The sequence below is a fragment of the Hylobates moloch genome, unplaced genomic scaffold (genome assembly GCF_009828535.3).
Source record: "Hylobates moloch isolate HMO894 unplaced genomic scaffold, HMol_V3 SCAFFOLD_19, whole genome shotgun sequence".
Classification (NCBI taxonomy): Eukaryota; Metazoa; Chordata; class Mammalia; order Primates; family Hylobatidae; genus Hylobates; species Hylobates moloch.
The window spans coordinates 22,337,824-22,354,053 of NW_026652294.1; the positions used below are offsets into that span (position 1 = coordinate 22,337,824).

Below are 16,230 nucleotides of genomic sequence, written 5' to 3' on the forward strand. Positions count from 1 at the left end.
CCTGTAATCCCAGTACTTTGGAAGGCTGCGGACAGAGCTTCAGCTCAGGAGTGTAAGACCAGCCAGGTCAACATGGCAAGCCCCGCCTCTACTAAAAATACAAAATTTAGCCGGGTGTGGTGGTGCGCACCTGTAGTCACAGCTACTTGGGAGGCTGAGATGGTAGAATCACTTGAACCTGTGGATGGAGGTTACAGTGAGCCAAGATCGTGCCACTGCACTCCAGCCTGTGCAACAGAGCAAGACCCTGTCTCATATAAATAGAAAAACGTGGAGTGAGGTTTGGAAGTGATATTTAATGCTTATTAAGAAGAAAATATAGAGCAGTTTTTTATTTTGGTTTTGTCATACTTTGACCTTTGTCTTTTCCCTTTGCTTTTAGATTTCGGCTCTCTATTTGACTTGGAGCACGACTTACCAGATGAATTAATCAACTCTACAGAATTGGGACTAACCAATGGTGGTGATATTAATCAGCTTCAGACAAGTCTTGGCATAGTACAAGATGCGGCTTCTAAACATAAACAGCTGTCAGAATTACTGCGATCTGGTAGTTCCCCTAACCTCAATATGGGAGTTGGTGGCCCAGGTCAAGTCATGGCCAGCCAGGCCCAACAGAACAGTCCTGGATTAGGTTTGATAAATAGCATGGTCAAAAGCCCAATGACACAGGCAGGCTTGACTTCTCCCAACATGGGGATGGGCACTAGTGGACCAAATCAGGGTCCTACGCAGTCAACAGGTATGATGAACAGTCCAGTAAACCAGCCTGCCATGGGAATGAACACAGGGATGAATGCTGGCATGAATCCTGGAATGTTGGCTGCAGGCAATGGACAAGGGATAATGCCTAATCAAGTCATGAACGGTTCCATTGGAGCAGGCCGAGGGCGACAGAATATGCAGTACCCAAACCCAGGCATGGGAAGTGCTGGCAACTTACTGACTGAGCCTCTTCAGCAGGGCTCTCCCCAGATGGGAGGACAAACAGGATTGAGAGGCCCCCAGCCTCTTAAGGTAAGTACAGTTTTGGTTTGTGTGCACAGTCAGCATGCATGTGAGTATTGTCATGATGGATGGAGGGTTTGCCTTACATTGTATAGCAGTTTCCACTGTTACATGCCAGGAATTTACTGTGCTGTCATAAGTTTTAAGAACTGCCTGGGCCGGGCGCGGTGGCTCACGCTTGTAATCCCAGCATTTTGGGAGGCCGAGGCGGGCAGATCACGAAGTCAGGAGATCGAGACCACGGTGAAACCCTGTCTCTACTAAAAATAGAAAAAAATTAGCTGGGCGTGGTGGCGGGCGTCTGTAGTCCCAGCTACTCGGAGAGGCTAAGGCAGGAGAATGGCATGCACCCGGGAGGCGGAGCTTGCAGTGAGCCGAGATTGGGCCACTGCACTCCAGCCTGGGCGACAGAGCAAGACTCCATCTCAGAAAAAAAAAAAAAAAAAAAAAGAACTGCCTGTATTTAAGTAAAACATTTATTTTACAACTGGTATTCTATAACTTCGTACTTCCATATGATTGCTGGCTAATGCTGGTTCTCTCTGGCACAAGTATTGGAATGTTTATATCTCATTTCCAAGTCCAGTTTAGCCTTGTAGCCTCCTTATAAAATTACAATTTTGAGATGGCTGGCATTACACTATCTTCAGATGGAGACTCCATTTGTTCCTATTGCTTCGAATGTCCCTGGTTTTCAAGAGATACATTTATTCTGAGAAATGTATTAACTGTTATTTTTCTTTATTGGTTGACGGAAATTAAGGTGCATTTGTTTATGTGAAACCTCAACAGTGTAGATGTTTCAGTGAACCAGAACTTGGCCAAAGACTTCTGTTAGCTTTATTAACTAGAGAATGCTAAGTATATTAAAAATATTTTAAACTTTTAAATGTGTATCCTGTATACATAAATAAGACATAATCACACATACTTTAGTGCTTTTTTCTTCATATTTTTCTTTACATATTTTATCCGTTTTTCTTAAAATGGGATCACACTATGGTTGCCGGTGCCTGGCATGTAGTTAGTTTTTGTTGAATGAGAGATGGCTTCACTTGGAAGATGAAATTGGAGATAGGTACGATTTTCACAAGGAGTCAGGAGCAAGCTTTCTCTGTAACAGGAATAATTTGAGCAGACACCAGGACTTCTGTGTTCCTGAGAATCTTGGGTGCAGTGGCTCATGCTTGTAATCTTTGGGAGGCCAAGGCTAGAGGATCACTTGATCCCAGGAGTTAAGAGACCAACCAGATAGCATTGACCCCATCTTCTATTTAAGGGAGGAAAAAAAAAGAGAACCTTGATGGTGACAGAGAATGCAAGTGTGAATTGAAGACAGATGGACAAACTTGTGTTGGGGGGAACTGAGGTGACATGTAGGAATTCAGAAACCTTAAGATTTTTTTTTGCTGCAAGAATATTGACAAGTTAGAACTCCGTTTTAGCATTCCTTCTTTGTAGATTCTCGCTTTCTGCCCCTCACCCCCTGCCACTTTTTTTTTTCTTTTTTTTTGAGACAGGGTCTTGCTCTGTCACCCAGGCTGGAGTGCACTGGCCTAATCATGGCTTACTGCAGCCTCAACCTGCCAGGCTTAAACAGTCTTGCCTCGGCCTCCTGAGTAGCTGGAACTAAAGGCACATACCACCATGCCTGGCTGATTTTTTTTTTTTTTTTTTTTAGAGATGGGGTCTCACTATGTTGCTCAAGCTAATCTCAAACTCCTCTTGGGCTCAAGTGATCCTCTTGTCTCAGCCTCTCAAAGTGCCAGGATTACAGGTGTGAGCCACTGCACCCAGCCACTGACACTTTTAGATTGCTGTGTCAGTGTAGTTTACTTAGAATATTTCGAGTGAGAACCAGAAACAACAAGGTAAATTATTAAGTACCTTTTCTAGGATCTAGGAATGTAGCTGTGAAGAGATAAAGTCCTTGCCACTGATGTTTATATTCTGCTATGGAGAGGAGGGATGACAGACTTACAATAAACCCTCACTGGTGGACAAAATACTTTAGGGTTAAAGTAGTGAATGAACTTATTTTATGTAACCTACTTTCTTTTTTTTTTTTTTTTTCTTTTTGAGACGGAGTCTCGCTCTGTCGCCCAGGCTGGAGTGCAGTGGCGCAATCTCGGCTCACTGCAAGCTCCGCCTCCCGGGTTCACGCCATTCTCCTGCCTCAGCCTCTCCAAGTAGCTGGGACTACAGGCGCCCGCCACCACGCCCGGCTAATTTTTTGTATTTTTAGTAGAGACGGGGTTTCACCGTGGTCTCGATCTCCTGACCTCATGATCCACCCGCCTCGGCCTCCCAAAGTGCTGGGATTACAAGCGTGAGCCACCGCGCCCGGCCAATGTAACCTACTTTCTACTGTGCCCATAGATATAAATTTTAGAGTATTCCAGGTAAGTGCTATGGAGAAAAATAAGGAAAGGCTCATTGACATCTGCTTGGGGATATGGGACTATTATGGTTATAATCTTAATTTCTTTCAGAAACTGGGTTTATATAGAAGTTAACAAAACAAAAATCCCTGTCCTTGTGGAGCTTGTATTTTGATGAGAAGGAGGAATTCAAATTTTAAACTTCTGTTAAATGATATTTTATTTCCTTATTTGATTTTTATTTTGAGACCAAGTCTTGCTGTTGCCTATGCTGGAGTGCAGTGGTGTGATCTTGGATCACTGCATCCCCTGCCTCCCGGGTTCAGGCAGTTCTCCTGCCTCAGCCTCCAAGTAGCTGAGACCACAGGCATGCGCCACCATGCCTGGCTGATTTTTGTATTTTTAGTAGAGAAGGAGTTTCACCATGTTGCCCAGGCTTGTTGTGAACTCCTGACCTCAAGTGATCTGCCCACCTCGGCCTCCCAAAGTGTTGGGACTATAGGCATGAGCCACTGCGCCTGCGCCTGTTTCCTTATTTTAAATGAGCCCACCTATATTGATGTGTTGTAGAGTACTTATATCAGTGTTTGACAAATGAGGGAGCTTTAAATGTTTAATAAATTTTAAAAAATTTTTAAGTTATGTAGGTTTAGGATAAGATAACCACTTAAGGCTGGGTGCAGCAGTTTACACCTAGAATCGTTCCAGACCAGCCCCAGCAACATAGTGAGACCCCCATCTCTACCAAAAAAAAAATTATCCTTGTGTCATGGCACACCCACGCCAGTAGTTGCCCTTCCACTGTACCAAGTCCTAAAATTATCTTGTAGAGTGAATTGTACGCATTACATTTCTTAAACTCCTAAGACTTGTGATATTTAAGAATTAGGATTTAAGGTGTAAAGGAGTTTTCAGTGAGATTTGATGACTGTAACCCTGTTGGCAAATGACATCAGCTTTTGCACACAGTTCTTTTCATGGATGAATCTGTGGTTCAGGATGTGCAGGCAGGTGGTGACATTACTACTACAGCTGTCTTCCAAAAGTCTGACCCATGGTGATTTATGGGAAGAAACTTGGATCATACTGCCTTTTACCCCAATCTTTAGATTCAGCATAAACTGATCAAAGCCAGAATACTTTAAGTTACTTTTGTTTTTGAGACAGGATCTCTTTCTATCACCCAGGCTGGAGTGCAGTGGCACCATCACAGCTCACTTGCAGCCTTGATATCCCAGGCTTAAGCGATCCTCCTACCTCAGCCTCCTAAGTAGCTGGTACTACAGGGACTGTCATGCCCTGCCAGTTATTTTTATTTTTGTTGAGACAGGGTCTCACTATGTTGCCCTGGCTGTTACCAGGCTCCTGGCATCAAGCAGTCCACCTGCCTTGGTCTTCCAAAGTGCTCAGATTACAGACAGGAGCCACTAAGCCTGGCCACATTTTTTTCAAGAAGAAAAAATAGGCATGGCTCAGTGGCTCACGTCTGTATTCCTACCACTTTGGGAGGCTGAGGCAGGAGGATCTCTTGAAGCCAGAAGTTCGAGATGTGCCTGGGCAACATCTTTACTTTTCTTTTTTCTTTGTTTTTTTTTTTCTTTTTTTAGAAAAAGAAAGAATAGTTGTCTGCAGGACCCATTTCTTGTAGCTGCCTAGAACTGTGTGTGGCTTCTTCACCCTCTCCTTTTTAGTTTAGGTAGCTATTTGTATGGTGGTGGGTAATTGGACATCTGGAGCATATTAGCTATGGAGAAAGAAACAAGATCAAATAACTATAGTGTAGCAGAAATTAAGTACAAAATATTCCTTCCTTATTACATTTAGTGTGGGGAGTAAAGAAGGGGGGCTCAGGAGATAGGAAGGGGCAATGATCTGGAGGTTGGTTGTTATTTTATTTTCTAACTCCTCAGCAGATCTCTGTGGGAGATGGAAAAACAAAAACTGGAGAATCTTTTTTGGTCACAGTGACCAAAAGTGTCAGGAAGAAATTACTGCCAGCTGATCAGCAGTCAGTGTAGTCTGTGTATTTAAACCCATAGTCTGCCATAGAGGAGGAGCTTGGAGTTTCCAGGTAATGCATCGTGATTAAGGGAACAAGCAGTGTCAGGAACTGGTTGAAATTGAGTTGGTCTAGGCAGGCAAGGCATGCAATCATGAAGGATCAGATTGTTTGGGGAAATATTTGGATAAAGACATTACATTTATGAACAAGAGACAGCACAGCTTAGAAATTCCAGCATTTTGTTGACTCAGATAACAGGACTCTTGAGGGCATAATTTATTGTCTTAGTCTTTTATTGTTTGTCATGCGGGTTCTGTAATAGAATGACTTTCATACTATGTCTATCATGAATTTTCATGCTAGTGAGAAACAGGTTAAACAACTACCCCATGTATAGGTATGGATATTATTGGAGCCACATAGGATAAATACTAGTACTTTAAAAAAAACATAGGTAGCAGCAGCACTTGGAGCCAGATTTGTAACTACCAAAAGTAGCCTAGACTTGATATAAACCTGTTTCTGCATTCTATTGCCCCTGCAATCTTTTGGCCATATTTACATAGAATCAAGAAGGTTTTTTTCTTTCTCTTCTTTTCTTTTTTTTTTTTTTTTTTTTGGAGACAGAGTTTCGTTCTTGTTGCCCAGGCTGGAGTGCAATGGCCTAATCTTGGCTCACTGCAACCTCTGCCTCCCAGGTTTAAATGATTCTCCTGCCTCAGTCTCCCGAGTAGCTGGGATTACAGGTGTGTGCTACCACGCCCAGATAATTTTTGTATTATTAGTAGAGACAGGGTTTTACCATGTTGGCCAGGCTGGTCTCAAACTCCTGACCTCAGGTGATCCATCCACCTCCACCTCTCAAAGTGCTGGGATTACAGGCGTGAGCCACCGTGCCCGACCAAGAAATTATCTTCTCTGAATGCTTCTCATTTTAGGCCATCTCATTCTTTTATGCTTCCATCAAATTGCCACTTGTAAATTATGTGTAAATCATTCTTGTAAATTACTTACCTTAGTCTCTGAATTTCATCTGGAAAATGAAAATGTTCTTTAACTTTTTTTTTTTCCATTTTTTGGTAATAGCATGAAGAAGATTTATTTTTTTTGTCTTTTTTTAATAGAGGCAAACTGCTGAACTGAAAAAGATGTCATATTCATAGATTTGCAGAGTACAGATATTGCATATGATTTAAAGAATGAATTTTAGGCCAGGCATGGTGTCTGTAATCCCAGCACTTAGGCAGAAGGATTGCTTGAGGTTAGGAGTTGAGTCAACTCCTGGGCAACATCTCTGCAAAAATAAAAATAAAAATTAGCTGGTCATGGTGGTGCAAGCTTGTAGTCCCATCTACTTGGGAGGCTGAGATGGGAGAATTGCTTGAGCCCAGAGGTTGGGAATTACAGTGAGCTATGATAATGCAACTGCACTCCAGCCTAGGCAACAGAGTGAGACCCTGTCTTTTTATAGAAGATGTAAAGGAAAAAAGATTTTATTACGAGCTCTGTACCTGTCTAAAACAGATGCTTCACAGAGATAGTAACATTTGAAATTATAAGGATGAGTAGAATCTGCAGGTGTTTCTTAGTTAGGTTGTACTATCTAAGGAACCAACAGAAAATGCCTCTCTGTGAACTTGGTGTTTATTTCCAGGTTAGCATTAAGGAGTCAAATAGGAAAGGAAATGTGCTACTGTTCAGTTGTAGGGAAAGGGAAAAGCTTGAGGCAAATGCTGGAGGCTCAAGGAGCATGATACTTTCAGAGTTTAAGAAATCAGTACAGGAAATATATAAGATACCATAGATAGGTAGTCAGACTTCATAAAGGCTTTGGTATATGTACTGTGGGGTTGATTTTTTTCTTTTATAGAGGCAGGTGAAAACAGAAGACAGGCAAACCTGTTGTCCAGTTTGTGCAAGCACTATGATAGGTTTGAGTTAAGACAGTCACAGTGGGTAGGAATACATGGGAAGGGTTTTAGTGTCTGTGTGTGCTTTTAGAGGTAGAATTGAAGGACCGTTTGACTGATCTTGGTAGATAGAGAAATCTGGTATGAATCCTTTAATTGGGGAGTAGCTGTAGCATCTTGAGTTATTCTGAGTGCTTGCTCAATATTTCTCGTAGTGATGGTGACTTATAGTTGGGATCCTATGTGTAATTTGGCAGAAGAGGACGGTGGCTTCAAACTTTATGTTTGGGATATAAAGTTGACCCCATTTTGAATTATTATTATTATTTTTTTTTTTTTCTTTTTTTTGAGACGGAGTCTCGCTCTTTCGCCCAGCCCGGAGTGCAGTGGTGCAATCTCGGCTCACTGCAAGCTCCGCCTCCTGGGTTCACACCATTCTTCTGCCTCAGCCTCCCGAGTAGCTGGGACTACAGGCGCCCGCCACCTCGCCCGGCTAATTTTTTGTATTTTTAGTAGAGACGGGGTTTCACCGTGTTAACCAGGATGGCCTATTTTGAATTATTTTAAAATAATTTGAAAGATTAATGAAAATGCATTTTTATAACTTTCATTATCAGTAAAACATTTGACTTTAGAATAATAAATGCTGTTTTTCAATTAATTATAGTGTAATGGCTCCAGGTGAACTTAACATAAATATAGAAAAGAAACTACTCTTTAAAGTACATAGGGAGCCAACACAATGGCTAACGCCTGTAATCCCAACACTTTGGGAGGCTGAGGCAGGCAGATCACTTGAGGTCAGGAGTTCGAGGCCAGCCTTGCCAACATGGCAAAACCCCATCTCGACTGAAAGTTAAAAAATTAGCTGAGTGTGGTGGCGCACGCCTGTAGTTCCAGCTACTCAGGCTGAGGCAGGAGAACCCAGGAGGCGGAGATTGCACTGAGCCGAAATTGCACCACTGCACTCCAGCCTGGGCGACAGAGCGAGACTTTGTCTCAAAAACAGAAAAGTACATAAGGGTTGCAAAGTCAAATGACTTGAAGGGCCAAGCAGGTGACTTAATAGAGCAGCTAGGTTTAAAACAGCAAGGAATAGTGTGGAGTCTGCACTTTAGCATGCTCTATGTAAAGGAGTCAGAATCAGAAGTTTTAAAAAACACTGTTATCAGTGTCCCTACCCAAAAAAGGACATATTCCCAAACCATCAGTTTTCTACTTTTTATACAAACGAAATACAGGAATAATTATTCAAATGAGGCCAAGCGTGGTGGTTCACACCTATAATCCCAGCACTTTGGGAAGTTGAGGTGGGAGGATTGCTAGAGCCTGGGAGTTTGAGACCAGCCTGGGCAGCATGGCAAGACCCTGTCTCTATTTTTTAATAGTCAAAAAATAATAAGAAAACATTCAAATGCTTGAACATGACAAAGGGGTTAGATGGCTTATTAAGTTGAATTCGCCATATAGCATCATGTGTTACTTAATGGAAATGAATGGCAAACCTTGTTTAGCAGATAGAATTAAATGAAGATGATTAAAAGTATTTCTAAAACATCTTTATTTCAAATATTTACGAAAATAGCTCTGTAAATTTACCATACCCAGGGCCCCTAAATCTTAATTTTGATCTTAATCTTGAAAGTATGTTGTCATTAGCATACTTTGTATAGTGGGTTTTTTTGTTTGTTTGTTTTTGTTTTGGAGACAGATTCTCACTGTTGCTGAGGCTGGAGTACAGTGGTCTGATCATGGCTCACTTGCAGCCTCAACCTCCCAGGCTCAGGTGATTCTCCTACCTCAGCCTCCTGAGTAGTTGGGACCACGGGCACATGCCACCACATCCAGCTTTTCTTTTCTTTTCTTTCCCTTTTTTTTTTTTTTTTTTTTTTTTTGAGGTGGAGTCTTGCTCTTTCGCCCAGGCTGGAGTGCAGCGGCGTGATCTCTGCTCACTGCAAGCTCCGCCTCCGGGGTTCACTCCATTCTCCTGCCTCAGCTTCCCAAGTAGCTGGAACTACAGGCGCCCGCCACCACACCCGGCTAATTTTTTGTATTTTTAGTAGAGATGGGGTTTCACCATGTTAGCCAGGATAGTCTCGATCTCCTGACCTCGTGATCTGCCTGCCTCGGCCTCCCAAAGTGCTGAGATTACAGGTGTGAGCCACCACGCCTGGCTGTTTTTTGTTTTTTTGTTTTTTGTTTTTGTATTTTGGTACAGATAGGGTTTCACCATGTCCCCAAACTGTTCTCAAACTCCTGGCCTCAAGAAACCCTCCTGCCTTGGCCTCCCAAAGTGGTGGGATTACCACTTTGGTATGAGTCACCAGGCCCGGCCACTTGGTTTTTTGCGATCATAGCTCCCTACAACCTCTACCTCCCAGGCTTAACTGATCCTCCCACTTTAGCCTTCCAATTAGCTGGGACTATAGGCATGCACCACCATGCCTAGCTGATTTTTGTATTTTTTAGTAGAGATGGGGTTTTGCCACGTTGCCCAAGCTGTAGTGTGTTTTCTAATAGAAGCTGAGAATTTCCTTTGAAACTATCTTTGTGAGCCAGGAAGTAAAATCAGAAAAGGAATAATTCTTAAATTTTATTGCTCATTTTGTTTTCTTTTGTTTCTTACTCTTAGATGGGAATGATGAACAACCCAAATCCTTATGGTTCACCATATACTCAGAATCCTGGACAGCAGATTGGAGCCAGTGGCCTTGGTCTCCAGATTCAGACAAAGACTGTACTATCAAATAACTTATCTCCATTTGCTATGGACAAAAAGACAGTTCCTGGTGGAGGAATGCCCAACATGGTGAGTACTAATCCATTACAGACTTGTTTTCAAACTGGCATTTTGACAAAAGAATTGTGTTAAACTTTCACCCTTCTGTTATATACGCTGGGATTTGTACACACTAGGAGCCTAAATTGACATGTAATTGATGATCCCTGTGAGGAGGCTTGTGCTTCCTTTCCATTTCTCTGTTTTTTTGTTCCATGTAGTTATTGATCAGTGAGCATGTTGATCCAAACAGGAGTAAGTGGACTGCTACAATGAAGTTTTAGGGGCCTGCCATTCAGCAGCTTGGTCTTGTGAGCATTTCCATAGGATACGAAAGTGGAACCTTTCACTGTACTAGAGCTTTACAGATGAATTAAACATGTCATCTCTGTCCTGAGAAATGTTCACTTTTTTTTTTTTTTTTTTTTTTTGAGGCGGAGTTTAGCTCTTGTTGCCCAGGCTGGAGTGCAGTGGTGCAATCTCGGCTCACTGCAGCCTCTGCCTCCCGGGTTCAAGCAACTCTCCTGCCTCAGCCTTCTGAGTAGCTGGGATTACAGGCATGTGCCATCATGCCCGGCTAACTTTGTATTTTGAGTAGAGACAGGGTTTCTCCATGTTAGTCAGGCTGATCTTGAACATCTGACCTCAGGTGATCCGCCCGCCTCAGCCTCCTAACATGCTAGGGTTACAGGCATGAGCCACCGCGCCCGGCCTGAAATCTTCACTTTTTAATTAAAGAAACTAAATTTCTCCCAGAGTTTAGAAAAACTAGTTTTTCACCAACCTGAAAGACCCCTCTGCTGAGTCTCCTGAGAAGTTCTTCGTTTCTCTTTAAAAACCTAATTTGGGTGTGCTTTTAACTACAGATGCCTTCTCACCCTTCCCTCTTCTACTGGAGTTTACCATGTCCTTCTCTCTGCTTTTGCTCTTTGTATATTATACATACTTATATAACTTCGTAATGTCATTTTTCTTATTAAATTGAGCTTCTTAAAGGTAGGAGCCATGGTTTATGAATTCCATTGTGTCAAAAAATGGAGTCTGGCTTATAGTAGACTAACCATAAAAGTTTTCATTGAAAATATCCACATCTCTATTTATTAAGAAATAGCACATTATGACTCCTACCATTAAATATATTGTTACATCTCTCAGGGTCAACAGCCAGCCCCGCAGGTCCAGCAGCCAGGCCTGGTGACTCCAGTCGCCCAAGGGATGGGTTCTGGAGCACATACAGCTGATCCAGAGAAGCGCAAGCTCATCCAGCAGCAACTTGTTCTCCTTTTGCATGCTCACAAGTGCCAGCGCCGGGAACAGGCCAATGGGGAGGTGAGGCAGTGCAACCTTCCCCACTGTCGCACAATGAAGAATGTCCTAAACCACATGACACACTGCCAGTCAGGCAAGTCTTGCCAAGGTAAGTGGACCCACAGGGTTACTGTACTTAGCAATTAATTTTTATAGCCAGGGAGAAGAGGGAAAATGTGATCAAGTCTATTTTGTGGTGATGGATATGTTTAGTACCTTAATTGTGGTGATGGTGTCTGTGTATGTACAAAGTCACCAAAATGTATACATTAGACCACGTGTGGTGGCTCACACTGATAATCCCAGCACTTTGGTAGGCCAAATGGGGAGGATTGCTTGAGGCCAGGAGTTTGAGACCAGCCTGGACAACATAGCAAGACCTCGCCGGGCGTGGTGGTGCACCTGTAGTCCCAGCTGAGGGACTAAGAAGGCTGAGGAAGGAGGATTGCTTGAGCCCAGGAAGTCAAGGCTGCAGGGGGCTATGATTGCACCACTGTACTCCAGCCTGGGTGACAATGTGAGACCATGTCTTTAAAAAAGGCTGGGCGCAGTGGCTCATGCCTGTCATCCCAGCACTTTGGGAGACAGAGGTGGGCAGATCACTTGAGGTCAGGAGTTCAAGACCAGCCTGGGCAATATGGTGAAACCTCGTCTCTACAAAAAATTACTAAAGAAAATCAGCCAGATCTCTGGGTGTCTTCCTGTAGTCCCAGCTACTTGGAAGATTGAGGTGGGAGGATGGCTTGAGCCCAAGAGGCAGGGGTTGGTGTGATTCGACATCATACCGCTGCGCTCCAGCCCGGACGATAGAGCCAAACCCTGTTTCAAAAAAAAAAAAAAAAAGTGTACATAAATATGTGCGATTTTTTTATTTTATTTGTTTTCTGAGATGGAGTCTCACTCTGTTGCCCAGGCTGGAGTGTGGTGGTGCAATCTCGGCTCACTGCAAACTCCACCTCCCAGGTTCATGCCATTCTCCTGCCTCAGCCTCCCAAGTAGCTAGGACTACAGGCAGGCGCCTACCACCATGCCCTGCTAATTTTTTGTATTTTTAGTGGAGACGGGGTTTCACCATGTTGGCCAGGATCGTCTCGATCTCCTGACCTTGTGGTCTGCCGGCCTTGGCCTCCCAAAGTGCTGGGATTACAAGCATAAGCCACTGCGCTCGGCCAATACGTGCAATTTTAAAAATATTTATACCCCAAAGCATTTAAAAAATTCTATTGTCTAAACGTATCATCACCGTTAACTCACTTGGTAAAGGTTGTCTTGGCTGCATCTATTCTGTGGCAATTATGGATAAAGCTGCCATAACAAAAGGGGTGCCAATTTGAGACTCCTTTACTGATAGTGACATTATTTTAGGAAATGATAAAAACACAGTTGTTTTTTTTTTTGAGTTGGAGTCTCGCTCTGTCGCCCAGGCTGGAGTGCAGTGGCGTGATCTCGGCTCACCGCAAGCTCCACCTCCCGGGTTCATTCTCCTGCCTCAGCCTCCTGAGTAGCTGGGACTATAGGCGCCTGCCACCATGCCCGGCTAATTTTTTTTGTATTTTTGGTAGAGACGGGGTTCCACTGTGTTAGCCAGGATGGTCTCGATCTCCTGACCCCGTGATCCGCCCACCTTGGCCTCCCAAAGTGCTGAGATTACAGGCGTGAGCCACCGCGCCCAGCCAAAACACAGTATCATTTTTGTGAGCAAGTCTCTAAGGATATGAGAAGAGAATAAATTTTAAAGGTCTTCCCGTGTGGTGATCCTCATAGAGTTTGATTTTTATTTGCCCTAGCATAGCATACTTTAAATGTTACTGAGGGTTTGCCAACTGTCATGTAGGCAAGTGTACAATTTAATACAATTTACTGCAATCATTTTTACCTGATCTAATACAATTTGTATGGAGTCATTAAAAAGTGTTCTTATAAGCCGGGCGCGGTGGCTCAAGCCTGTAATCCCAGCACTTTGGGAGGCTGAGGCGGGCGGATCACGAAGTCAGGAGATCGAGACCATCCTGGCTAACACGGTGAAACCCTGTCTCTACTAAAAACACACAAAAAAATTAGCCGGGCGTGTTGGCGGGCGCCTGTATTCCCATCTACTCGGGAGGCTGAGGCAGGAGAATGGCGTGAACCCAGGAGGTGGAGGTTGCGGTGAGCCGAGATCGCGCCAGTGCACTCCAGCCTGGGGCACAGAGAAAGACTCCGTCTCAAAAAAAAATATTATAGGCGTGTGTCATAACTTGGTTTAATACATTGGTTAAAAAAGTAGGTTGTATAGAACGGTGAAAAGTGAGGGCTCTGGAGCCAGACTGCTTGAGGTAGAGCCAGACTGCTTGAGGTTGAATCTCACTTTGAGTGCTCTGTGACTTTGTGCAAATTGCTTACCCATTCTTTTTGCCTTTCTTGACTGTGAATTCTGAGTATTAATAGGAGCTACCTTATAGGGCTGTTAGGAAGATGAAATAAGTTAATGCATTTATGTTACTTATTAAGTGGTCAAGTTAGCTATTATTAATGTAAAAACATTAACCTGCTCTTGAAAAAAAAATTTTTCTTCTTTTTAGTGGCACACTGTGCATCTTCTCGACAAATCATTTCACACTGGAAGAACTGTACAAGACATGATTGTCCTGTGTGTCTCCCCCTCAAAAATGCTGGTGATAAGAGAAATCAACAGCGTAAGTGATGAAATCTTTTGAAGGTTTATGTGAAAAGTTTTGAAGTCTCACCAGTGCCATTTATAGTACTTCTTGATTATGTGAGGGACCTGTGGTGTTGTACTATGTTGAATAAATGTTTTTTTCCCTTTTAATTTTTCTGCTTCCCTAGTGCATAGAGTTGAACTACTTAGGGAGTTTGAGGCTACAGTGAGCTGTGGTCATGTTACTGCACTCCAGCCTGAGTGATGGAGTGAGAACCTGCCTCAATTCAATTTAAAGAAAAAGAAAGTGCAGTGGCTTACGCCTGTCATCCCACCAATTTTGGAAGCCAAGGCAAGAGGATTCCCAGGAGTTCAAGACCACCCTAGGCAACTTAGCGAGACCTTGTATCTTCCAAAAACTAAAAATTAGCTTTTTGTGGTGTGTGCCTGGCTGAGATGAGAGGATTGCTTGAATCCAGGAGTTGGAGGCTGTAGTGAGCTATGGTTGTGTCACAGCCTGGGTGACACAGTGATACCCTGTCTAAAAAAAAAAAAAAAACAAAAAAAAAAACAGAACTGAACACTGCTTAACATCTAAAATAAGATCCAGGAACTCTCAATATTCATTATTTATACAAACAGCAATAGGTAAATTTATGTTCTGCCTTGAACCTATGAAAATGTAAAGACTGTTGCTTTGGCATTGGGCAAGTGATTCTTTTATACTTGTGATCTAAACGTTTCAGTACTTGGAAATTATTTTAAAAAGAAAAAATGAGATTATTTTTATAATGGGATATAGAAGAGCTTTATTTTTTTTTTAAGAGAAAAGACGAGATTAACATTTTAAAAGCGTAACTACCACATCTTTATAGCAAGAAAAGTTTAAGCTTTTAGGGTTAAAGGACAAATTTGGGAAGTATTGTACAGCATTTGAAAATGGAATTAAATTTCATAACAAGAATTGGGAATAGAAAATAGACAATTCACCAGAGGTGGGAGGAGAGAGGGGAACTCCCAATATAATTCACTATTAAGAAGAGAAATAAGGTACCATTTCTCTCCCGTAGTGTAGGCAGAATTGATGCCGCCGGGTGTTGGCAGTTGAATGGCTCCAAAACATTCATACAGTGTTGGTCGGAACATTAATAAAGCCCTTTGGGAAGGCTATTGGGCATTCAGAATCAAAAGCCTTTTATACCAGTGGTCCCCTTTTACCAATCAGTTCTGCATCTAGAAATTTCTTCAAGGAAATAATGGAAGACAAGATCCACGTACTCAGATGTTTCATAATCACGTAACAATAATTTTGTGGGTTTTTTTATTAGACATGTTAGTCTTTTTTTCTCACCAGCATTAATGTTGTAATACTATATCTTTTGTCTTCTCTAGCAATTTTGACTGGAGCACCCGTTGGACTTGGAAATCCTAGCTCTCTAGGGGTGGGTCAACAGTCTACCCCCAACCTAAGCACTGTTAGTCAGATTGATCCCAGCTCTATAGAAAGAGCCTATGCAGCTCTTGGACTACCCTATCAAGTAAATCAGATGCCGACACAACCCCAGGTGCAAGCAAAGAACCAGCAGAATCAGCAGCCTGGGCAGTCTCCCCAAGGCATGCGGCCCATGAGCAACATGAGTAAGTTTGTGTCATCCTAATAACATGATATTGGTTGTGTCAGTAAATGACATTTATAAATGCAGGGTTGTTAGCTCCTTTTTATTTTTTCTTCTACATGATTAATTTTTAAAGTAATTTTTTAAAGATTACAGTGTAAATGGTCCCTTACAGTTCATCTACGAGAGGTAACTGCCACTGGTTTGTATCTTCCTTAATCCTTTTTTGCATTATATGAGTTTAGATTTGCAGAAATGAGATCCCATATGTTATTCCACAACAAACTTTGATTAATACTGTGTAGACAGGCTGGGCACGGTGGCTCACACCTGTAATCCCAGCACATTGGGAGGCCAAGGCAGGTGGATCACAAGGTCAGGAGTTCGAGACCAGCCTGACCAACATAGTGAAACCCCCGTCTTTACTAAAAATACAAAAATTAGTAGGGTGTGGTGGTGCGTGCCTATAATCCTAGCTACACGAGAGGCTGAGACAGGAGAATGGCTTGAACCTGGGAGGCAGAGGTTGCAGTGAGCCGAGATTGAGCCATTGCACTCCAGCCTGGGTGACAGAGCAAGACTCTGTCT

The 16,230-nt window shown here is 42.8% G+C and overlaps 1 protein-coding gene across 1 annotated transcript in view; it reads left to right on the top strand.

The window, feature by feature from the left end:
* Nucleotides 1-371: 371 nt before the first annotated feature.
* EP300 (E1A binding protein p300) overlaps nt 372-16,230 on the top strand; it is a 67,329-nt gene continuing 51,470 nt past the window's right edge. Inside the window, exons 1-5 of the mRNA XM_032137896.2 lie at nt 372-1,017; nt 9,934-10,110; nt 11,236-11,497; nt 13,950-14,063; nt 15,419-15,664. Coding sequence (XP_031993787.1) covers nt 571-1,017; nt 9,934-10,110; nt 11,236-11,497; nt 13,950-14,063; nt 15,419-15,664 — 1,246 coding nt within the window. The 5' untranslated portion in view covers nt 372-570. The remainder of the gene's footprint in view (nt 1,018-9,933; nt 10,111-11,235; nt 11,498-13,949; nt 14,064-15,418; nt 15,665-16,230) is intronic.